At 50.3% G+C, this 24,644-nt stretch overlaps 1 protein-coding gene across 6 annotated transcripts in view; it reads left to right on the top strand.

The window, feature by feature from the left end:
* Positions 1-4,257: 4,257 nt before the first annotated feature.
* Positions 4,258-24,644, top strand: part of MVB12B (multivesicular body subunit 12B) — a 68,878-nt gene continuing 48,491 nt past the window's right edge. The window contains exons 1-5 of one of the 6 annotated variants that reach the window (XM_056351156.1): positions 4,259-4,570; positions 10,167-10,252; positions 11,320-11,442; positions 17,393-17,500; positions 21,574-21,670. In XM_056351156.1, coding sequence (XP_056207131.1) covers positions 11,332-11,442; positions 17,393-17,500; positions 21,574-21,670 — 316 coding nt within the window. In that variant the 5' untranslated portion in view covers positions 4,259-4,570; positions 10,167-10,252; positions 11,320-11,331. Of the gene's footprint in view, positions 4,571-10,134; positions 10,253-11,319; positions 11,443-17,392; positions 17,501-21,573; positions 21,671-24,644 lie in introns of all 6 variants that reach the window. The other 5 variants (XM_056351157.1, XM_056351154.1, XM_056351160.1 and 2 more) reach the window with 5 other exon arrangements.

Raw genomic sequence — 24,644 nt, 5'->3', positions numbered from 1 at the left:
AAAATTAAACTCTAGGCTGATTTTTCTCTAAAGGCAAGCATGGAAAAAATGGTGCATGCAGCAATATTTCACTGCCGTGCTAAATGTGGCTACAGAGAGATGAATTCCTGCAGCATAAAGGATTTTAAACAAACAAGGGCTTGCTTGAGCTTACAGTCAGGATGAAGATGCAGGATCCTTTACAGGTTGTCATAGTGTTTCCCCATGCAAACTGGGATCCTTTTTTGATGGTGAAGCCCGACCAGCACTTGCCAGGAGTTCCTGCTCCCCCTTGGGAGCAGCACATGAAGCAGAGCTGGGCCAGTGCCCCTGTGCTAGCCCGCAGTACTGCACATCCCCATCCTGGCACCAGCACAGCACCCAACACCTATGCTGTGCCTTACTGAGCAAGCTCAGAGTGGTGCATCGCAGACAGCAGTTCAGCACAGATTTTGCTTATAATAAATGAGGACTCTGTATTTTTTTCTGTTCTCTATGGGAAGCATAGAAACCTGTGCTATGCTGCTCTTCCAAAGTGTTGTCTGGGAATGGACAGATTTTACTCTTACGTTATGCTTGAAATGTAAAGAGGGTGGTGGGGCTCAACTTAAATCTCTTAGCTCAGCCTCTCACCTAGGAGCAGATTCAGCTGCTCACTCAATGTGCTTTGGGACTGAAGACACCACAACACAGGCTCTGCCCTCCTGCATGAACAGCCACAGCCCCTTCCATGCCATCTCTCCCCATGGAGATGACAAGGTGCAGGCGCAATGAGTAGGACCTTGCTGTGGCCAGCACAGGAGGGGATGAGCTTGCCAGCTGCAGTGCTCGCCTTCCTCCGGAGTGGCTGCAGGAACAGGTCCCTGGGCATCTTCACCACTGCTGCAAATGCTGCCAGCAATCCACTGTGAGGTGTGAAGCAGTGCTGTCCCCAGCATCAAGCCCCAAGGAGTGCCACCAGTAGTTGCCACCCTTCCAGCTAAGCTGTGCTGCTGTGGCTGAACAGAGTCGAGTAACACAAAAGGAGCACGACCCACACCGCTAACAATCCCAGCTAGCACACACATTTATTTGGAAGGATGCAAATTCTGGCATCCATCCACTCGAGGATGAGCGAGCTGTGTTTGTCCAGCCATAGCTCCAGTACCGTAGCCAAGACTGACTTAAATTCCTCCTATTCAGCCTCCTGAAAACAAGACACTGGTATAAACTGGACAGCATGTACGTGACCACAGAACTCATGAGAAAAGACATGCTCTGAATAAACAGAAGTAAACAAATGCATTTTGAAAAAGATTTATGTAAAATATTCAGAGGAAAACATTATACTTGCAAATACTTATGCTTTTGAGTAACTTTACACTGGTAGATTAACCAACTCCAGTATAGTTATTCATGTACCTAATACCAAGTGTACAAGTATTTGCTGATTCAGAGCCTGTGCTTATGCTCTGTGAAAGAGCACAATGGTGCCTTTCCCCAGCCTCCAAACTCTGCCAAGGTTTAAAGGTCTCCATAAGCAGAAGCGCTGAGCACTTGCCCTGAGCTGTGCAGGCCTGCCTGGCTGCAGCAGAGACGTTCGCTCCCTTGGGCAGCACGGTGCTTGCTTCGGGCAGCTTCTTGAGGGTAAAACTGAAGCAGCAGCTAAACTGTGCTGGAAAGTGACTGTCTCTTTGGAAAAAACGTTATTGCAGATCATGCCACAGACATGTTGGGATATATGTTTGCAGTGAATCTTAGAATATTTTGTGGATACTAAGCAGCAATTAGAGTCTTCCTTTGGAATCAATTCATTTCCTATCGCCGTGGTAGCAGGGAGGATCTTATTGAAACTCTAGGATTTTTAATATTATTACACTAAAGACTCTCTCAGTATCAGCATCTCCATGGGGGAGCATTAGCACACTGTAATGTGTAACAACTTCTCCAGTTCAGGAAATCTTGTTGTATTTGTAATAGGGCATTAGGGGCATATATTATGTATGGGACATATATTTCTCATTTCCACCAGGCATCATCTTTCCTTCTCTCTAAATTACTCTCCAAATCAAAAAAATGCATTGTATTCCTTATCACTATATATATATATATTAATTTTTTTTTTTTAAATCTTTGGATCCAGAAGCCACTACCAGCCATCAGGGCTGTATGCGGTAGAAGCCAGAAAGTCTTGGTCGAACAGTAGGGGAATACAGCTGTAGCTAAGAATACCCAGTTATTACCGTGGTTCAGCAAGCACCAGTCAAAAATGCTTTACTGGGGAGAAGCACCAGCCAGAAGAGGAGGAAAGTTCGGTCCCCTCCCAGGGTTGTACCCAGGGTTCTGCTACTGCAGAACACTTTGCTTTATGGACAGGCATACAAAAACACTAGTGCAAACATTATTCTCTAGGCAAGCCTCTCAAACACTAACTAATAAAAGCTCATAGTGTTTCTCTTGATAAGAAGTCTGACCACACCAGGATGAAGAGCAAGGGCCTAGAACAACCCTGAGGATCAAACCCAAGAACTCCCCTGGGCCTTAGCTGTAACCAACTCCACAGGCACCTCAGCAACTACTGACCAGCCACTGCTGGGCTCATGGGAAACTCTCGGTCAGCTGAGCATCTACCTACCTCAATGAGAGCCAGATAGATGCAAATGCAGCCCGGAGACACCCGTGGAAGAAAAGAGAAGGGCTGTTTGCTCAACTGTTCCTGCTCAGTTCAGCCTGGCTACGGGGATATACCTAGAGAGTTCAAATAGGATGGAAGCAGCAGCTAGCCAGGCAGGAAAAGAACAGGCTGGACAGAGCTACTCAATAGATGACTAAACCTGAACAAGAAGAAAGTGGGAGAGGGGAATAAAACAGGGAATTAGTAGTGTAGTTAAAGGCAGAATATCAGACAAGGAATCACCCTATAACAACAGTGATGGACCTCCATTTAAGCGCATCACCCTTTCAGGTGGTACCTGATTTTGTCAGGACAAAAGGGGACAAGTGGGAGCAAATCTGGAGCGAGATCTTTTTCCTTTTTTTAAATCACAGAGGCCAAGTTTCCAGCACAAAGGAAACCATGGTTCTGATCAGGCATGTCATGGAAAATAAAGGAAACCAGCTCTAGAAAGGATGCAGGAGACAAACTTACCTGGTCTGTGCCCCGAGGGAACAGCCGAGTAATGTCTGATAAGCGCTTTTAGGAGGGCTTTCAACTTGACCAGTGATAAAAACTCACCAGGCTATGTTTCGTGCCTTTGCTATTGTGAAGTTTTTCACTGTACCTTTGCCAAATCTCTTGCTGCACTTCACACCCATCACTTCTGAGTTTATCACAAAGGACAGGGAAAACAGGTTACTGCTCTCCTCTTTGATTCATCTACAAATTAATGCTTTCCTCCCTCCTTTATTTCATTCTTCACACCGGGATTTCTTTTTCTTTAAATTAGCAGCTCCAGCTCTTTCAGTCTCACATCAAAGGCAACCCCTGCACCAATCTTGCTGCTTTCCAGATTATCAGTGATGACCTTCCCTGAGGTAAGGTGCTCAAAACTAAATGCAGGACAGCTGCAGGATTAGTTCATGTGATTATGGCTACAGGCCATGCTACTGTTCCAGGTTATGCTGTGATTTGCATCACCTGCTAATTCAGTTAAGCGCACTCTCAATTTCATCACTGGCACGTGATAATGTTGAGCAGAACCAGACTCAGCAGACCTTCAGGTCAGGATATGTTGCATGCTGCAAGTGGACCCCTAACGGCTGTTGGTCACCCAGCCAGCATGCTAGCCCTGCCCTCCCTGGGCTGTGTTTGCTTAGTTTGTTTTTCAGATGGCGGTGAGGGAGCATCGAGGACCTTACTGAAGCCAAGGGAGCTCCCAACACTGCTTATTCCCTAACCCCTGGGACTTGAGAAGAAAACTAGCTCGGTTTGACACGACTTGTCCTCCGTCAGTCCACAGCAGCTGCCATTTCCCGGGTGTAGGTTGTTTCAGGTTACACTGACCAAATTACAATTGTTTAGCTGGTTTTCCCCCTGTGCGCTGCCCACCTGCCAAAGGCTCAGGCAGACAGCTGGAGGCCGGGGCAGACCCCCACCCAGCAGGAGCTGGGGCGAAGTTTCTACCCAGGCAGAGGTCAGCAGGGGAATCGCCGGGTCTGGGTTTTTTTTCTGTGAAGTTTAATTTTCTGAGGCCGGGGCAGTGGCCCCGAGCACGCGGTGGGGCAGGACGCTTCGCGGTGGGTGCCGCCGGGGTCGCGGTGCCGCCGGGGCGGGGCGGGCTCTGGGCCCTGCGCACCGCGGACCGGCCGCGGGTGGGCGGGGGCCTGCGCAGCGGCGGCGGCGGCGCGGGGAGCCCGAGCTGCGCTGTGCTGCTGCGGCCCCGGCCCCGCCGCTCCCCGGGCCCGGCACGGCGCGCTCCGCCGGGTAAGGCTCCGCGCGGGGCCGGGCCGCGGCCTGCACGCCGCTCCCCGCCCCGCTCCGCCCGGGCCCGCAGGCCGCTCCCCCGCTACCGCCGCTCCTCCCGCCGGGCCGCGCCGGCCTCGCCGGGCGATGAGGAGCTGCTTCTGCCTGCGACGGGGGAGTCGCGACCCGCCGCCCGCCGCACGGGCAACAGTTAAGTGTCCCCGAACCCGCCGCGGAACCCTTGGCGCAGCCGCGGCGCTCCCGGGCGGGGGGCCGGGCCCGGCGGGCGCTCGGGGCTGCGGCGGGGCGGTGCGAGAGTGGGCCCCCGGCGGCGGCCTCACACGGCCGAGGGGGGAGACGGGGGAGGCGGGCGGGCCGGGCCCCGCACCCGGCTCGGGGCGGCCGCAGGGCCCCGGCGTGCGGGCCAGGGCAAAGCCCTCCCGGGGCGCCCGGCTGCGCGCGGTGGAGGGCCGGGCGGGGGCCTGCGGGGCCGTGCGTCGCGGGGAGGCCGCGCCTTCGCAGTGCTGCGCGCCGAGGGGGACCGCTGGGCTCCGCTGGGTGGGTGCCCGCCGTGGGGACGGCTTCGGTCTGGCGAAGCCCTGGTGACCTTGACCTGCTCGGGAGATTACTGCACGTTTTACTAGTGACTGGTTAGAGAGGGTAACAAAACCCCGGTGTTTCACATGGTCTCTTGCTGCAGGGTTTCACAGCATGGGTTCAGCTGGTGCCCGTGTTTCTCGGCTGTTGCCAGGTTTCTGGGTATCTGGAGGCGGTAACGCAGGCACTCTCTTTGCAGCACGGGCCTGAGCGGTGGTTCTGAGCAGCCTGTGCCTTATGTACTCGTGCCTTGCGTTACCAAGGCTTGTGACCTTCTGCTGTGGTTTCTGGAGAGGTTCTCCGAGACCCACCAAGCTGAAGTATTTTCCGTGCTTTTTCTGAGCTGGGGTTCTCACAGCGTGGTGGTGGTACCACAAGCAGAGCCCTTCAGCTGAAGCAAGACAGGCTGGCCTTTAGCAGATGCTCAGCTGGTCAGGCTAAAACTTGGGTTTCTCCATCATGTGTTCTATTTTACCTGAGTTAGACCATGCTAACACATACCTTAGCAGAGCCCGCGCATCATGTGGCAGGTTGGCAGTGTCATCCCTGTAATGTTAACTGAGCTAGCCTTACCCACTAGATTTTCTCATCATGCTGGGACAAAGGCTTAGGCTGAGCTTCAGGAGGTGTGAAATAAAACAGACAACACTTCAGTCCTGTAGTCCATGCTGCTCTGACAAAGTGAATCCCAGGCTGAAGGGTTCCTGTAGACCCCTGGGACTCATTCATGCATGTGCCAAGATAGAAATAACACCTGAATGTCATTTAAATTTTGCTACCCAGGTGCAAGGTCATCTATGTATGGAAACCTATTTTGGTTTGAAATAGGACGTGCTAAAAAAATGTGTGTCCATAGTAAGAAGTGCTGTGAAGCAGTACAAGATCTCAGTTTTGCACGTTCTGTGATTTCAGTTCCTGTTTCCATCCAGTTTAGTCAAAAAATGTAGAGATTTTACAACTGATATGGGGCAGCTGTCTTGAAGATGAGAGCCTGGGTGCAAGGGGTGATTCCAGACATACCTTTCTTTGGGGTGAAATGCGAAACTGAAATTCTGTCTGCTTGTGATGGAGGCCTCCGGGGCCCTGACCCTGTGTCCTGCCACAGTCTCCTGTTTTTCTGATTGAAACTATGTCCCATTCCATCAACAGAAATAGAAAATTGGCCGGGGCTGTGTCCTGTTCCCGGATGCGGTGGGAGGACCGTGTGTGCAGAGGAGCGTGTCAGTGTAACTTCTAAGCAACCTGCGTTGTGCTAGCAGTACCTGCTGCTTTTTCAAAATGATAGAGCAGTAACTCGAGCATGTGAGCAAGGTTTTTAGTAACGTGTCTGCTTTGATTTGATAGGATTATTTCCTGCAGGGTGTAGGAACTCAGCGAGGTAGTTGATAATTTTTGTCCTGTTTTGCCTTAGCTCATACTTTACTGTCTGTGGGAAGAGCAAGTCAATATCAAAGTGCAGGGCTTGGAGAGAGAATGGTCTTATTGTTTCTTCCTTCAACTACAAGTCCTTTGCTATTTAACTTCAGAACTTGACCCGCTTTGCTGGCAGCATGATGCTTCTGTAGCAAATACATCATTGGGTCTGATGTGATCATGTACCCACCAGCCCTTGAACTTGCCTAACTTGTGGGAAAGGAGCACTGAGAGGGAAAAATGCTCTATGAACTCACAAGAATACATTAATTTCTGAAAATGTATTCCTTTGACCACACACACTGCTGGGCTTTGGCTGGGATGCATATATAGCAGTCACCTCAGTGGCACACTTGAAGCCGACAGTGAAGCCAGCAGAAAAGTATGCCTAGGGTAAACTAATAAAAGCAGACATGAGCTAGCAGGAAAATGGGTGGGAGCGAGTGAAAAGGACATAGACAATCCCGAGGATGCTGGGAGAAGGGGAGATGTGTGGGCTGCAAGATGGCACCCTCCGGAGTGATGGGTTGCCCCCAGCTTTGCCGTCTCCACAGGGTGTGAGGTTCATGGTGCTGAGGTAGCTGCCTGGAGCCACACTGCCAGTTGGCAGGTGGGCTTCGCACTGCCAGGGCAACACAGCCCCTGTGTTAGACATCTCCTAGGAAGCAGACCTGGGGTGTGTGTTGAGAGTAGGTACTTTGCAGCAGGAGGACCCAGAGCGGAGCACCAGTGAGTGTTGTGTGATAATGGATCAAACTGAGACCCCAGCTGGGCTGTACGTGTGTGGCTTTCTGACTGCTGCCTGCATTTCCTCTGCTCATCTCCCCTGCCCGTTCCTGGTGGCATGCCCTGAAGGCTGGCAGCCTCTGCAGCCAGGGGTGGCAGGACAGGACAGAGTGCCACTTGCTCTGGTTTGTGTAAAAGGCCATCAGCCCCCTGGCCTCAAACTCCCCAGTGCAAAGACTTCTAGAATCCTGATCGGCAGCTCTGCCTGGAGCCTGCCTGCTGCAGGGCACCCCAACTCTAGTCACTGCTATCTCCTCTCTGGGCTGCGGCCCGCAGAGCCATCTCTGCTGGGCTGAAGGAGGGGGCCTTGCTGTGCCGCTGAGGGAGCGGGTTGGGGTCTGTGCTGTGCGCCTGCAGAGGTACCTGGTGGGGTCGGCCAGGCCATGCCTGGACTGGTACCACACAGAGCAAGTGGTCCCCCAAACCCTGGGCAGGAGGAGGCAAAGGAGGTAAAGCAGGGCCTTGGCTGAGATAGGGGAGAAGGCTGTGGCAGAGGCTGGCAGAGTCCCTGAAGGCCTCTCCTGCAGCTCCAGGCATCAAGATGCCTGGGACACTCATCCCTCCTGCCTGGCAGCATGGCCAGTTCGAGGGGGTGGGAAGCATTTGGGATAAAGCCAGCAGCGTGGCAGCTGCGTGCCAGGAGCCTGTTTTCTGTGTCTCGTCCTGCAGCCATCCCATCCCGCTCTGCCGTGCGCTGCTCGGGACTGGTGCTGGCAGGATGCATGGTGACTTTCTCTGGTGGAGGCACGTCCTCTCCCTGCTGGCTTTGTCCTTCTCCCCGCTGGCTTTGTCTGAGCGGGCCCATGGGGTTCTGAAGCTTCTTCCTGCCCCGGGGCCGCATCCGGCTTCCCTTAGCAGCCCGGGCATGCTGGGGGCTGGATGTGGCCCTGCAGTTGAGAATGGCCTCCAGGGAGCATGCTCCTAGCTAATGGGAAAAAATGTTCTTCTAACTTTTTTGGGCTGTTCCCAGAATAAACCTGCAGTGGGTGGAGCGGCACAGGCCCTTCGGCAGGGCTCGGCAAACACAGTTTAGCACAGGATGGTGAAAGGCCATCTCCTGGTCAGCTGGTTTGAGTTCTCAGCCACCATGATGTTAGGTGGGCATGTAGGTGAAACTCAAGTTGTTTAAAGAGAATCTAATTAAAATAACAAGCTGTCTAATAGGAGTATTTATAGAATCCTGCTCCTTAATTTAATCTGTTCTTTCACTGTTTGTTTTTTTATTTTTTAAGTTCAAAGGCACAATAGAAAAAACCAAACTTTGCAGACACCCTGGGGGAGAAGTGCAATGTAACTAATCATCTGTATGATTGCCCAGCCAGAGACTCCCCTCTGACCTGCGCAGAGTTCACAAAAATATTTATCTGAGTGTGCAAACGAATTGCTGCTGCTCCATATCTGTTCCAGATGCATCCTCAGTGCCATCCGCACAGCAGGAAGCTGCCCTGAGTGGCTGGTCTGGCACGACAGAGCCTTGCCATGCTGTGGTGGCCAGGCACAGGCTGACCCAAGCCTTCCCACTGTGGAACAGGGTGCACCATGCGGATCAGAGACCCAGAGTTTGTTTTCTGGATTGATGTACCGCCTGCCCACTGATCCCTGCTGGCTGCAGGCACAGGCTGTGCTCCGAGGGTCTGGCTGAGGAAGGTGCCAGGCTTACTGGGCACTCTGCAGTGATGGCGGGCGCAGGGAGCTCAGCTTGGTCCTGGCTGTAGTGGGGTGCTGCTCTGGGCCCTGCGCCGGTGCTGCATCATATCTCACCCCGTGGCTTCCGCCTCCCGCCCTCTCCAGGCGGAAAACCCTGTTCTCCGTGCTTAGCCGCCACCACCGCCATAGAGGGGCTTTGTGTGAGCCAGCACAAAGTGAAGACTGATGCTGTTTCCCCTCCCCCTGCTGCGCTGAGAGGGACCGCAAACGGCTCCGACGACAAAGGTGCCCTTTTTCCTCCCGCTGAGGATGGGGTGCCGCCAGGGTGAGGGGTCTGCCTAGAGGCACCCACCCCTCTCCTCTCCTGCAGTGGTGCGGGGGACCCCCAGGGACCTGTCCTCAGCCTCTCCCAGGCTGACCCTGCTGCTGGGGTTCCTGCCGGGGCAGCTAGGCCCCCCTGCAACAGCTTCCAGTGTGGGTCCCTAGCCCCGTCATTGCCGCCGAGGAGGAGGAGGGAGCACCAGGGGCTTCCTGCCCGCCTGGGCTCTCCCAGGGCCTGAGAGGGCACAGCCCCTCTGCTTCCCCTCCTGAGGTGAGGTGTCAGTACTGTTCCAGCTGACCCAGCTCCCCCACCTCTGTGGAGCAAACCAGTTCTTCGTCGGGGCAGGTTTGGTGGAGGCCAGAGGCGCTGGGGGAGCAGATCTGCTTCCCCACGGTGCAGCTGCAGCCTTGCTGGGACCTGCCGCGCAGTGTTTTTTAGCGTGCTGGGGATTATCATCACTTACCTGGATTTGAGTTCAAAATGGCCTAAGAGAAGCTCATATCAGTTTTCATTATCGTCCAGCTCCTCCCAATGTGTAATAACAAGTCATCATGTTATTGAGAGTGACTTGGAAAGGTTTCAGAAAACGTGCGTCTGTATGAAGAACAGATTGTAAGTTCTTTGTTAAATTCACATTATTTTTGCTTGGTACTGCACGTTTAGGCAATGGGTTCTGGATTATTTGGGAGGCATCTGGATGAGCTGGTAGAGCAGTGCAGGCAGGGGCGCGGGGTCTGTCTGGGCTGTGCCGGGTGCCACCAGTGTTCCTGCAGCAGGGTCCTGAGATCAGTGAGCCCCTATGGCTCAGGGTGCACTTCTAGTTGTGCTTTGGAGGCTTAGACTGCATAGGAAGCAAAGTGGGTCTGGATGCTTGTCTAGGTACCAAAGCAGAGCTCTCCTGGGTTTGGCTCATCATCAATAGTGTTTTCACCATTACTGATTGCTATTTTCTGTTCTGGACTCCTCAGGTAGTCTGGCTGTTCATGTGACATTATTATTATTTACATAGGGCCCAGACTTGCTCTTTCTTGTTGCCTGCAGCACGGTGTTTGTTCAGACTGGGCATTGTGAAGTGTAAACCCAGGTCCCACTGGCACCAGCACTCACCTCTGCCTTTTCTAGAAGCAGTAAGTAACCAGCCATCTACATGGCCTAGAAATGCTGGGGTTTAATTGCTCTGAGGAGGGAATTGAATTAGGTAGCTCTGGTTCACGGCTTGTCTGGCTGCTCAGCAGTGATGCTTGTTTACACAGAGCACTGCCCTTTTATCTCTGGGTTCGTGGGGGGTGGTTTCCTGGGGCATTCCTGCCTGAAAGCCAGAGAAGACTTGCCCTGACTGGCTGCCTCTGCAGGAGATCACGTGCTGAGGCAGTGCACCTTTCCTCCTCCTCCTCCTCAGCGAGTTGTTTCAGCAGCTCTCTTGTCCTTTCCTCGTGCTTCCTGCAACAGCATCTCTCCGGAATTGGTTGGTCTTACCCGCTTCTATCCCCCTCCGCATATCTCCCTCCCATGAAGTACTCGGTGATGTCTCCCCTCGCCTGGAAGATGCTCAGGCCCTCACCAAGGCCTCTGTCTGCTTTGCATCAGACCATCCTGTGCTGCTTCATCTGTGTTCCCCTGGTGTTGAGGCTCTCTGCAGCAAGCGTGATTTTGCATACAGCGCCAGATACATCTGTGCTGCTACATGAAAATGGTTTGGTTCAGGAGGGTGCAATGGGACCGAAGACTTGTAGGGGAACCCCCCCCATGTGTCTAACACCCATAGTGGATGGGGAACCTCCCAGTGAAGCCATTAGGAGCAGATTTCTTTCTGTTTAAAATGACAGAGCTGCTTCAACCAGCCTGACTCAGGGATGAAATTTGCTCTCTGGGAGGGAAGGGAATTGAGCTTGGGTTTTCCCATCATTGCTAGATGGAGACCAGCCCATGCTGAGTATCCTAGAAACAACAAAATTAATCTCAGAAGAGGCTGCTGGCCCAAATTCCAAGCCTGTTGGGCATTGCACAAATGTACCCTCTTATCAAAAGCAAATGAAACTGCAGAAGGTGTGTCTGGCCTAATACTGTGTTTAACTTGGTAGTCTGTGGTGTGTCAGCACAGGCACTGTGGCATGCATGCAGACTCTGGGTGCTCTCTGTCTTCTGCTGGTGGTGTGCTGCCGAGCAGCCCTTTAATTCTGCTCCTTTCTTTCAGGATCAGTCCATAATGCCTGAAGTGCGAGACCTCTCAGATGCCTTGCCCGACTTGCCGATGGATCCCATCACGGGTGTTGGTGTGGTTGCATCCCGGAATCGAGCACCGACAGGTTATGACGTAGTAAGTAGAGCTATTTCAGCTGCTGTTGCTAAAGCTTTGATTCTGCACTAATGAGGCTTTACTTTGCTGGGAACAGCATCTCTTCCAGAGGGCACTTGCCTTCAGATGTGTGCTTTAAGAAGCAATTTGATATCCAGCTGCCCACCACTCAGCCCACAGCACGTAGTGCTTTCCCTCAGTGGAGGTTTGTGGGTGCAATCGTGCTACTTCATCTGTGCCACTCCAGAGGAGCATAATTACCTGGGTGAGGGGTTTTCAGAAACAGCTGGCCACCATGGCATGCAAATTTAATAATCCTAGTAACATTCATCCTGAAGGAGTCCTAAGTATTGCACAAATTATATCTCTGAATAAATGGATCCCGCATCAGCTGTTTAATCCCACATATCAGCACTGCACAGTAATGATGAGAAGCTCCAGAATGGAAAGCAAAGAGTTTTGCAAGGATGATTTTGATGGACAGAATGCAGACCTCTAAACTAAACTTTGGCAGGAGGCTGAGCAGCAGGAAAAGGCAGCTGGATACAGCAGAGGTGAATATGAGTGTGTAGAGGGAGGTCACTGTTCAGCAGCTGCTTGTGCCTTGGCTTAGTTGCTGTGTAACCAACAGCATGACTTTTCTCCCCGTGGATTAGTGTCCCAAACAGTGAAATAACATAAAGTACTGACCTTGCAGAGCTCTTTATGGAAAGATTTAGGCCCTAGTCACCTTTCCATGTACGTGCTTCAACTGTGCTACATCACACCTTGGGTTTCCAGAGTTGCACAGCTTGTGTGGTCAGGAGTGGAAACCAGTTGACTTGAGGCTTTGCTTACACCTTTTCAGCTCTGATCCGCTGCATACCCTGTTCAGTGTGAAGGCTTCAGGTTGAAGTAAGGACATGAGGGAGGGAATTGTGAAAAGGTTCCTCAAAGACCTGGAAAGCTTTTGCATTCACTGCATTTTTCTGAGGGCTCATTCCCTGTGTGAGCCAGGCTGTGTAATTAGCTGCTTGCCCTGATAAAGGAGCACGGGACAATGTGAGAGTTGTGGTAACAGAATTGTATTCTGGCTAAATGACTGGGCAGAGAGAGTGCTCACCCTAGATAGCCTGTCTGTGGTTTAACAGGGAGCTTTGCTGCTAACGCAGTTTAAACAAGATAAAAGAGTCTTCCTGTGGCTTAATCCAATTATGATGGTGTTGTAATAATGCTTGTGAATGTGGGTCACTCTCTTCTAGGGGGCACAGAGGAGGCTGCCTTTCCTCTGGTTCTTCTGCCTTCCTCTCTGTTTACAAGGAGCTCTTCTCTGACCCTGGGGCCAGCAGTCCCTGCTGCCAGGCCATGGGGCAGTGCCTGCTGTCTGCAGTTGTCCTGCCCTAAGCGTGGCTTCCACGCAGCTCCTGCTTCAGCCTTATGTATGGCAGATCAGCGGTCCGGCTCGGTGCCGGGGTGCTGCAAGCCACAGTCTGTGACCTTTCCGCTGCACAGCACCTGCTGCGATGAGGCCGCTCTGGGTGCCACCTTCATGTGACAGGATGTCCTGGTACTTAAACCTATGGGGCCGTGGCACATAGGGATGTGCTTTTCTTGTCTGAATGTCTGGGAAGGTGGCTCCTCTGCGTGAGTCAGGACTCTGGAGCAGTGTGTGGTATGTGGGGTTGCCACTTCCCCATGACCTCTCTGGGACCCACTGAACTATCTGAAGGCATGAAGCAGAGCATGCAGAAGTGCACTTCTCAGTGCAGCAGGGAGAGTCATGTTCCGAGACGTGGGCAACGTGCAGAGTTGGGCGGTCTCAGGCTCTGTGTTTCTCCAGATATGCAATTTCCCTAATAAGACACCAATAGTTGATTGTTGCTTCAGGGTGTAAAGCCTTGATGAAGGCAGCTGTGACAGCTCCATCCTAGGAGTGTACTCCCTAAAGCCCTAATAGTTAAAGAGATTTGGATTGCACCCTGAAAAGGAGAACCGCTTACATCTTTTGGGAAGCGCTAACACTGGTTTATCTTGGGATGTTGTAGTCCCCTGGTCGCTTTGCCTTTTGCTACAGCATCCTGCAGCATTCAGTTCCTCAGGTGGATTCACAGTTGCATGGGAAACTATTTCCTCATGTTAGTGATGAATTTGACATTGTGTAGTTTTCACTGGTGGTTTTGAGTTATGTGACTGTGCAGTACCCAGTTCTCTCTCTCTGAGACAGCTATGTTACAGGCTTTACCTAGTTTCCCTTTCATTTGTGTCCTTTCTCCAATAAACAACCATTGCCATATTCTTTTCCTTCCTTTTCCCTTTGCTCCTTTTTAAAACAAAACAAGCAGAGGCATGGGTGCTTTCAGCCCAGGTGTAAGTTAAAAGCCCAGGGGATGTCCTGGTCCATTTTCCAGGTTTGCATGGAGCCCTCTGGGTTCAGCACACCCCCCGGCTGGAGGTGACACTGCAGCAGAGCCTGTGATACCAGAACTGGGGGAATGCTGGTGAATGGGCCAGAGGTCTCTTACCCTCAGTAATTTTTTAATTACTCGGAAATCTCCATTGCCTTTGTGTCTGCCTAGAAAACAGCTACTGATGCTTGTAATGACTAGCCAGGTCTATTTAACAGCTGAAGGACCAAAGATTTACGTTGTCAGAATGTACATAGTGCATCTGAACTTAGATTCCTGAAAATCTGCCCAAACTGGCAAGACTGAGTGTCTGGGTGGGGAGGAGGGGGAGGAGAGGTGGGAGGCTGGGAGCCTGGGGGTGGAGAGGTGTGGTTCCCAGCAGCCACCTTCCTTGCTGCGGGCTGGACGCCAGCTCCACAGTGGGGTTTGCTCTGGGGTGGGAACCTGAGCAGGCTGCTAACCTGTGGCTGTGCTGGAGCAGGGGCGGCCCTGCACCCACTGGTGGGGCAGGCAGTTTGGTGGGCCTGTTTGCCAAAGGCCTGCCCAGTGGTAGCAGTAACTCCATACTGACTGCTGGGCAGCAGGTAGAGCAACCAGCACTTGGAGGGGTTGGCTGGGGAACACCTTCCACACTGGGTGTCACTCCATCAAGTCAGTCTGTTTTGTAACACATGCTTGAGGAGTGTCTTCCCCCAGCTCTGTGAGAAGGACCGTTCTTTGTGCCTGGAGTGTCGTGTCCTCAGTCCTGCATGTTCCGCACCTCTTAGCTAAGCAGAGGACAGGGTGAGCTGGGGCTGCACAGTGCCCATCCTGCTGGGCAGGTCTGCCTGGGCCTCTCCAGTCATCTCCCTTCCCATGTTGCCCCACTGAGGGTACACTGCCATCGTGAAGCAGCGCGGCTCAGGCAGAGCTCTGCTTCAAGAGGTGGTGGGGATCCTCCTTGCCTGCAGGAGCCCAGCAGATGATGTAAGAAGATTCCTGTTTATATTGCTCTGTTTTCTTTCCCCATAGGTTTTCTGACAAGTTAATGCATGCTTGCATTCTGCAGGCTTGGAAAAAGTCTTCAGCAGGATGATGCGGAGGCAGAGCGCTCAGGGTTAATTGTTTGGGATGTTGCCTGTGACTTACATTTTGACAGAAGCAGAAATGGTTTTGCCATCATTCCTGTGGGGCCCTGGGGCTGACTAGCTCTCACCCCCAGCTGCTTTTTGCTCTGCTGCTGGTGTCCTCCTGCAAGGCTCCACAGGTGGCACGGCAGGCACAGCCTGCCTGGTGCTGCCGGGGCAGGCAGCCGTGCAGCCTCTGGCAGCTCAGCTGGGTGGAGGAGCATCAGAGGGGCCCGAGCGGCTGCTCAGCAGGGACCCTGTCCCCAAGAGGCAGTGCTGTGGGCCAGGCCTGGCACTGCTGGCTCCCAGGAGGCAAGGGCCCGGTCCCACCGCCAGCTGCCGGTGCTGCGTGGTGCCCAGGCTGCCCGGCCGTCAGGCGGGGGAGTGCGAGGTCAGCCAGTGCTGCTGTGCCTGGCAGGAGGGGGGTCAGCGCCCTGCCCCGTGGCTCCCTGCAGAACCAGCTTGGATCTTTCTAGTAGATATTTGATGGGTTAGAGCGACAAGGTTGCTGCTGGAAGGGGCTGTGGTGTGGGTCAGAGGTTTGGGTGTTTTTTATCACCAAGTTGCAGTGTAACAGTGCCAGGCTTCTCCAGAGGGGCAGCAGTGCCAGCCCGCCAGTGCAGGGGCCCATCAGGGCTCTCAGCCAGCTGTGCCCTGGGCAGTGAGTTGTAGAGACTGGTATCAACTGAAGTGATGTACTTCCACCTCAAAAATTATTTGGTATCGTTGTAGGCAATGTGAAGTCCCTAAAGCTTACAGAGGTCTGACAAAAAACACGTTTGACAGCAACTTGTATAGCACCGGTTTTACAGTTGCAGGCTGGGTCTTTTGCTGCCTGTTTTGAGCATCTTTAATGTGGGAAACAAACTGGCTGACACAAGAAAAACTGCAACCAAACTCGAACCATATTAATTAACAGAATGTATAAATCTGGTTGTAGTCCCTCAAACCATTTCTAACAAGGGCTGGGGTTAAAGCTACATTTCTCTATATGCCAACAGTTTTTCTAAGCTGTCTGTTTTCTTTTTTTTTTTTATTTCTTTTCACCAGGACTGACTTTCCCACAGGGGAGGGAGGTGCATGTGGATTTTATATATTCCCAAACTAGCACTTTAGGAAAGAGTTGAAATCAAGGAATAATAAACAAAAAAAATCCCACCAAAATCCTGTTCTGAAATTTTATTATTTACAAATGATGCATGTTTCTTTGCAGAAGCTGTGTGTGTTGTACAAGGGCTCGAGCTGAGCAGGCACTTGTGAACAGCAGTTGCCAAAATGTGAAGAGCAGCCAATGCACTTTGCTCCCTTTGAGCAGACAATAAACACGCTTTTTTTCTCCCGCACTTTGGGTAATTCGAGGGTCTTGTCAGCACACATCTCTTGTTTCCTGCACCCTGCGCAGAATCTCTGCTTGACAAAACATGGGTGCAAACAGTAACAACAAATGTCAGCTCTTTGTTATCAGGCTGCTCTGGGGCCAAGGTCTTAACTCAGTAAGATTAGACTTGGAAGAGCCACAGCGGAGCAGTTTGCCCCCATCTGAGAGGCATTAGGCAGAAGTTCAGCTGTGCCTCTGTGTATCTTCAGACCATGCGAAGAGTCTACTGTTGGGAGCTGTCAGTCAGGCATTAGTCTGGTGGGGTGATCTTACTTCTGCTACCCTTCTCTTTGCATTTGCCTTCTTGTCTCCTCTCTTAATTGACAACAAACCTTTTGGGGCAGGGGCTCTCAACAGCTTACGCCATGCAGGGTGAGTGCCTGGCTGCTGAAGGAGCAGAGCCCTTTCCCTGGGCATGGTGCTGCCTCATGCCCATTCCTTGAGTCAGCTCAAAGGCAAGATCTTTCCCTGCTTTTCTCTTCCTGCACATGCCTCTCGCTTTAGTGGAGGGCCTGGGGTCCATTTCCTTTGCCATGGACGCTTGGTTACATTGGAGAGGGAAGTTTACAGAGTGCATCCTTGCATGTGGCACTGCTGCTAAAAGCCTTGAGTGACCAGGGCTTTCCCCAGCCTTCCTTCCAAAAAGGAAGCAGCTTTTTGGCCTGGCAGCCAGAATTCCTAGATGGCATTTCTGTGAAAATAGTACTGAGATTGGGCAGTTCATTTGCTTTTTCTACATGGAGCCCTCCTCAGAGCTTGCCCTAGTGTGCCCTTGTGTGTAGGGCAGTAATGAGAGCCTAGATATGCTGACTTTTCTAAACTATTGTTTGGAGACCGTAACCAAAGTTGCTGTTTCCTCATTAGAATAGCTTTTGTCAGAGCATCTTTAATCAACAGACTCCCGAGAGACACTGGTTTTTAGAACTTCTTTTTATACCTCCTCTTGAAAGTTCTTTGCACTATACCTCGTGCAGAAACTAATGAGATGCTGTGAGAGTTCGGGCTACTGTTAATTAGAAGAGGTCTGAGGAAGAAGTACTGCACATATATTAACTTTATCTTGGCTCACATGTCTCCTCTCTCCCTCTGTCTCTTCTTTCTAGGTTGCACAAACAGCAGATGGCTTGGATGCTGACCTCTGGAAAGATGGCTTATTTAAATCCAAGGTCACACGATACCTGTGCTTCACAAGATCATTTTCAAAAGAAAATGTGAGTCCGTTTGCTGAGTGTCTGTATGATTTGCATCTGTGCCTGGTATGCTTTTACCCATAAGATGATTCATTTTATGGAGCCAATTATAATTCAAGCAGGCATTTCACGGAGTTTGGGTGAGCCAGGAGGCAAACTGCAATGGCAGGATATTTGCATTTTGTCTGTGTTCTTTGTTGGAAGAAATTGCTGGCAAAATCTGCAATAAAAGCAGCAAAAAAGGGAATGCTTGCATTTCAGCAACCCCGTCATGCTAGTGTTTCCTGCTGTAGCAGTGGGTGGTGCATGTTCATGATCCTGATGAATTTCTAATTACCTAGAGAAGCAAATGCTGCAGGTAGCGTTGATGAAGGAAATGTTAGTTTCTGAATCCAGGAGCATTATAGATATTTTCTTGTAGGATTAGCTTTTCTTTCTTTCTTGTTTTTCTTGCTGATTCTTGAAAATTTGCCCACATTGTGCATATGTTACCGTATTCTTGTAATCTTCTAGTATGGCTATTAAGCACAAGTTAATATCTGATTAGTGGTAGTTGTCTGCCCGCATCTTCTGTGGAGGAGACAAGACCATGTGCAGTGAGAACCCGATGCCTTCTACTTTGTTTTTTGTTGAGGCTACTGTGAAAACTTCCTATTTTCTGGAGGAACTATTTAATTCTACAATGAATGCACTCCATCTAGTGGGTAATCCTGCTTTTTGTCATGTTTTAGATATTCACAGTGACTCAGTTGTCAGGGTATGGAGATAGCATTTTGTACTTGTGCTTTCACCAACGATGGGAACAGAAAAGCAACTGTGACTTCAGAGGCTGATTATGGGTCCTGACAGGAAAGCCGGGGACTGCCGGTTTCCAGCATTTGACCTTTATTCCATCCACTTCCCTGCCTGCCTGCCTGCCTGCAGATTAAAATAAAGCTCCAGAGCTATGGGAAATACTGCTTCCTGGGGTGGATGGACAAAAATTGTGCTTTTCATCCTGGAGTAACTGCAGTAACAGGAATTAATAGCCCCAGAATAGGCAGGGAGGGTATTAAACAGAAAGATTTGTGTTGATTTGAGTATTAAGTTTGTCTGTGGCTACCTGAAATGCAAGGTTGTCAGAAATAATTACAGTAGTAGCAATTGCTGGCTACCAGAGACAGTGTGAATACCCTCAGTCAGTGCCTGTTGGGCTTTCGGCATTAATCCTTTGCTCGGCATAGTTTGGGAATGCCTTCCTCATATTGATGAGTGAATTAAAGGGAGCGCTGGGGGGAGGACTGCCTGTCCCGGCTGCACAGCAGCCTGGTGTGTGAGGTGTGGCATGCGTTGCTGTGTCCCGTGTGTGGGTTGTCTCAAGCCCTGTGTTAGACCCCCAGGTGCTTCTGGCAGAGCTCCTGGGCAGCAGCCTGCAGGCGGTGCTGCCCGTGTTAGGGCGCTGGCATTGAGCCCGTGCTTCTGTGGCTCACCGTGGCTGTACGCGATGGGCAGCCAGAGCACCCTGTCTTCTCAGAGGGTGGATTTCCCAAAGCTGGCTGGTCCCCATCCTGAGCACATACTCTGCCCGTGCCAGGCAGAACGTGTGCTTGTGCTGCTTGAGGCAGTGGGCTTCACGTGTGTGAGGGGCCTTTTTGTGAGGCAGAGACCTGACCGATAGATGCTGGTGCCAGTCTGCCAGCCCCTGGGGAGCACACAGACCTGATCAGTGTTCCTGGTCCTCTGGGAAGACTGGAAGAGGGCTGATGGGCTGGGAGGAGGAGGAGACCAGTGGGGGAACAGCCTTTTCCTCTCCTACAGGGAGCAACATGCTTGTCCCCAGTTAGCCCAGCAAGAGGTTTCTCTCCTCTCTCTTTCTCTCCAGCCACACAGGGATGTGAATGCTGCCTGAGTGGGGACCTCAGAGGGTTAAAAAGCCTCAGTCCTCCCTGGTAGCCATGACCTAGAGCTCTCATCTGGGAGGCAGAGGTCCTGTTGCCTGGACATTGATGTGTTGCTATACTTTGGGTTGGAAGTTTTGCTGCTTTTGGGTTTAACAAAACACTGGGAACAGTTTGTCCCAAGGAACATGTTGTAGTTAGCAGAGTTAATGCACCTCAGATAGGTGATTTATAACAGAGATGGTCTGTAGCATCTCTCTATCAGAATAATCATTCCCAACAGCTTACAATATTTGACAGATTATAAGGACGTTGCTGGTATTTGAGTGTCATGGTGAGGAGGTCCTGAATGGTGCTTCTCGCCAAAAAGGAGGCTTTGTGCCCTTTTCTCTTGTGTATGTGGCAGAGCATCAGTGCTGACTCCCCGTGTTTCAGCAGCTAACCAACTTATCAGAGGCATCTCTCCTACCTGTCTGCTGTTGATGTAGGAATGATTGTTGGTTCAGCTGAAAGTTGCATGCTGATGTAACACAGCCAGACAGTTTGGATAAATAAAACATGAAGGATGAATCGGCAGCGAGCACTTCCATCTACTATTTGCTGTGCCAGGACTACATTAACTGATACATTCAGGCTTTGCAGCATCCGGCATTGCTCACTCTGAGAAGCCCTGGCCAAAGTGGGGGCAGAGGCACATGGGGGCTGCCTGGCCTCAACCACTTTGCATGAGCAGAGGACATGTGCCATGTTTGTGTGGTGGGACAGGGCGCAGGCATGGTGGTCCTCCTGGTGAGGAGTTGGCCATGAAAAGCAGAACCTGCAAAAAATAAACTTGGATCTGATCTCCCCTTATTTCAGAGGCTGCAATTTTAAATACACTTTAAAATAGTTGAGAGTAATAGTCAGAGAGTAGAGGTTTGCCTGAAATACTCTGCCAGATAAAAACTACAGGAGGTACTTAGCAACCAGTAACAGTAAAACACACTGATGTGGTTTGATGGCTTAGGATGAAATTTTAATTGTTCTGTATTGCATTTCTGTTGATAAAGGCTGTGTAGTAACTAAAGTGTGGTTTTCTTCCATACGTGAATCCAGATTATTGGCAGCAATGCAGGCTTTAATGAGAACTGCAAAGAAAATCTGGTCTCTAAACAATTGTGGAGGCTGTCATTCTGAATTGTGTTTTGAGCTCTTCAAGCCTTGATTAATAGGATGAGGCATCAGTTCAGAATTCATATGGACTCCAAATGAAGTTCTTTGTTCCAAATGGCCTGTTCTTCTGCAGTGTGCCTGTGTTTGGAGCTAGAACCATGTCTATTCAGTACTAATTAGCTAATGCATGTAATAACTTGGCTGTGTCTGCATGAACCATCTTCCCTTAATGCTTTCTGCTGTTGCTGTCACAGAGATGTCGTGCTACTATTGTAGATGTAGAGTGTGTGAGAACTAAGGTGACCTGCTTAGTGGATGAGTTGGTGGAGGTAATACTTTGAACTGCTGTGTTTCCAAACGGAATAATTTGGTTGTGCTTCCAAGGATCCAGAAATATGGCAGTGGATGAGGCATAAGCATCTGTAAATGCTGAAAGCTGTCCGGTCTCCCAGTCAATCATCATGTAGTTCCTGCAGAGGAGACAGTTGCAAGTGTTGGCTTGGTACCTCCTTACCATTTTCAAAGTTGGTGGTTGTAGGGGAATTGTAGAGGAATGAAGCTGGGTTACTTAACATTGATAATATACAGCTGTGGGCTGGCTTCAGGGGTGGTAGGTTGGCTGATGTGGATAAGGTGCAGCTGTGGCTGGTTCCTGCTAAGTGGTTAAATAGCTCTAAGGGGTATGGAAGAGGAGGACTGGATGAAGAGAGACCTGGAGGAAGCAGAGGGAGGAGAGAGAGCATGCCCTGGATGTAGGAGAGATGAGCAGGCAAGAAGCAGGGTGGACTGGCCAGAAGAGGATGAAGAAACAACACAGACAGTAGATGAACTTTTGAAACCTTGTGGGGGATTGGTGGCTGTGCCGGGGCAAGGTGCAGGAACTACTTATTGAAGTTAACCTGGGATGGGTTGGTAAAAGCCCTGCTGCAGCCGGCTGGTTTTGATAGTGCTGCGACTGGTGGTCAGATATGATGATAAGGTATCAGGGAGTTCAGCAGGTCATAAAAGCTGGGTTTACATTTTGTGACATTGTCATAGCTAACTGTTTCTTTTCTCTCTCCAAAGAGTCATTTAGGCAACGTCTTGGTTGATATGAAGCTCATTGATATCAAGGACACTTTACCCGTGGGCTTCATCCCCATCCAGGAGACCATTGATACACGTAAGTTGGTGTCTGTTCTTCAGTCCCATGCCTTGGGAGCAGCTGCTCCACGGTGCCGGTGTGGTTAGGCAGTGGAGTCCCAGGTAGTGGGATGCTCTCAGCACTGCTGCTTTCTGGGGTTACATGTGCATGTTTGGGGGCAGCTCTGGACTGCCATGAAACAGCCTTTGGTTTTCCTGTACTCTTTGGGCTTTTTAATACTGCTGCCTGATTGTTACCAACTTGCTGCCAGAGCAGCACAGATCTGGGGCAGGAGGCAATAGTTTATTTTTTTTCATTTTGCAAGGGGGGAGCAGAGCTGTGGGGCTGAGGGATGTTCACAAATGGGTACCGAAGGGTAGGGCATGTGCTCGTGGTGCTGGGTTCATGCACGCTGGCTTTACATCTCCCATCATGAACAAATGAAGGCCGGTGTCCTGGCAGGTAGTGCTGGGGATGGCACGGTATGTTTGTACTTCCTGAGAGAAGGCACAAGTGGAATGTCCAGGGAAAACACCATCCTTATTTCTGCATGGCAGAAATAGCTTTGCTGCAACATTTAAGTTCCCGGTGTACTTGGATCCCCTGAGGCCCGTGGCAGTGGCAGCTGGAGCCATGTCTGGTCGCAGCGCTCTGCAGCAGGCATAAAGTGCTTTGGGCTCGCAGTGCGGAGGAGGCTGGGGATGAGCCCCGTGGGATCTGTGTGTGGAAGGGCTGCAGGACACCATGCACTGGTGCTGAGTGTATGCAAGGGCCTCAAGAGCAGGGCTGGTACCCATGCTCATCAGTAATTAAATCCAGCCTAGTTATGAGTAGAAAGGAGTTACATGAGCCTGCTTTGCAGGGAATAATTCATCCAGGTCTGCAACAGATGAGGATGGGTTTTCAGTCACTGCTGACCTGTTCTGATTTGAACCCGTGACCTAGAAGTGAAAGGCTCTGCAGCCTGTTTCTCATTCCTCTGGGTCACCTCCTTTCCCTGGTGAATTCCTGGGTGCAGCGGAGAGTCATTGGCTTATCCTACTCGCCCTTGGTAGTGCTGGACACTTACTGTGTGCTACTGTAATTTTTGTGAAAGTCCTGGTGGAAAGGTGGAAGGGGACTTCGTAATTAATTTAAAATGCATTGGATTGCAACCCATACAATCTTTAAAGCAGGGGCACTGTCTGTATTAATGAAGTGGTGCATATCCCTGCCTCCATTAGCATAAATGAACACATTTCGATTGACTGTTTATAATATGTTTACTTAAAATTAACTCTGGTTAAGCATGTGTAATTAATGAATCCAGCTCCTAAACCAGGTTTGCTACAGTCTGCAGACTCTAGCCAAGTGTGAAAGACCGAAGACAAAAGCAAATAGTCAGCTTTGTACTTACAGTGAAAGTCAAGTAAGAGGCACTGATTTTGTTCACAGTTAAATCTGTGGTGATACATGTTTCGGTGTTCATTTCTAAGTGACAACTGACTTGTGGTAAATATATTAAATGTTGTAGTACTCCTTACTAGGTTCTGAGAAAATTTTCATATGTGGAAGCCTTAAACTCTGGACTCCTAAAATCAGTTTTAGGCACCTCAAATAAAAACCCTAGTTTTCCATAGCAGGAGAAGACTAGACTTCAGGGATACAGGTATTTAACATCTCTAAAAAGCAGTGCTGTAACTGCAAAGCTGAGTGCACAGATGCTGTATTGTGACACACCTCGCACGGTCTGTACATTTATTGGTGCTGGTGTGACAGCAAATTTCAGAGGCTGAGATAGATTGCTTTCTCCAAGGTGCAGATTACAAAACAGGAGGAGCCTATAGAGACAGGGCTGTTTGCCATCTGTTGAAGTGAGAGCATATTTTTAAGCTGGAGGATATTTATTCATATTAAACTGAAGGGTTTTTATTTTGCAGACACTTGTTTGTAGCTGTTGGTTGTTTCCAGATTTTCGTTCAGTGTCTGCACTTTAGCTTTTCAGTTTATCAATAGACTTCTGTCATGTCTTTCAAGTGCCTGCATTCACAAATAGAAACCTCGCCTTGCTGACACTGAGACTTTGTGGACTCCTTAGGATGAGATAGAGCAATGGTTTCCAAGCACCACAAATCCGTGTCTGTACGCTAGTAGTACCCGTTGTCACAGGACTGATGTGTAACTGGGTGTGGATTATATCTTCGTGCAGACAGTGTGTATATACATGAATTCTTTATACAGATAAGTCTTAACTCTGACGGGCTTGAGTTTTTCTTGATAGATAACATGGAAACAAGTGAACTTGTTCTGCGATGCATAGCCAGGAAGGGGCTATGCAGCAGATTCATCTACCCTCTGTACGCAGGTCAGTGCAGCACAGTTGCCCCATAGGAGCTCCTAGCAATTACTACTTTGTAAATCTGGTTTATACCTACAATGATACCAGGGCAAACACTGTGGGGGTACCATTTCAGTGCTTGCTGACTGAGTCAGGAGAGGTCACTATCACTTATGGTGTGTGAGATTTGAGCAGGCAGCTTTTACTGTTAGCTGTGCTGCATGGCAGTCTGATTTTCTGCCTGCTCCTCCTCTCTGTTTGGTTGGCTGTTTGGAAGCGCTTGGCAGGACAAACTGACCAGTTGTGTCTGTGACTTCCAGGTATGTTCCTAGAGGAACATGCTTGTGGGAGGCTTATTTAGATACAACTACCAGGCCAGTAAGGCAAACACTACTCGGAAAGAGAAGGAGAATGTGAGAAGTGTGTGGAAGTAGAAAAATCACCTGCCATTTCGGTTCTGTGGTGCAGTACTCTGTGGCATACTTGATGCCTTATCTTCTCTGCAGAGGGTAGTAGGGAGTATTGGTTTATCGCAGTGCCTAATAACAAATCTCACACGGTATACAGAGAGCTTCTGATAGAAAATTTCTCCAGTCACTGAATGGCACTGCACTGTCTGGTTTGCTGACATATATCTGTTCTTTGGCTCCAGTTCCTGCCATAATTATCTGCCTAATATCTAGAGAGACAATAAAT

The sequence above is a fragment of the Falco biarmicus genome, chromosome 9, assembly GCF_023638135.1.
Source record: "Falco biarmicus isolate bFalBia1 chromosome 9, bFalBia1.pri, whole genome shotgun sequence".
NCBI classification, from domain to species: domain Eukaryota; kingdom Metazoa; phylum Chordata; class Aves; order Falconiformes; family Falconidae; genus Falco; species Falco biarmicus.
Note: the sequence above shows the minus strand (reverse complement) of the source record. Positions and strands in the feature narration are given on the sequence as shown.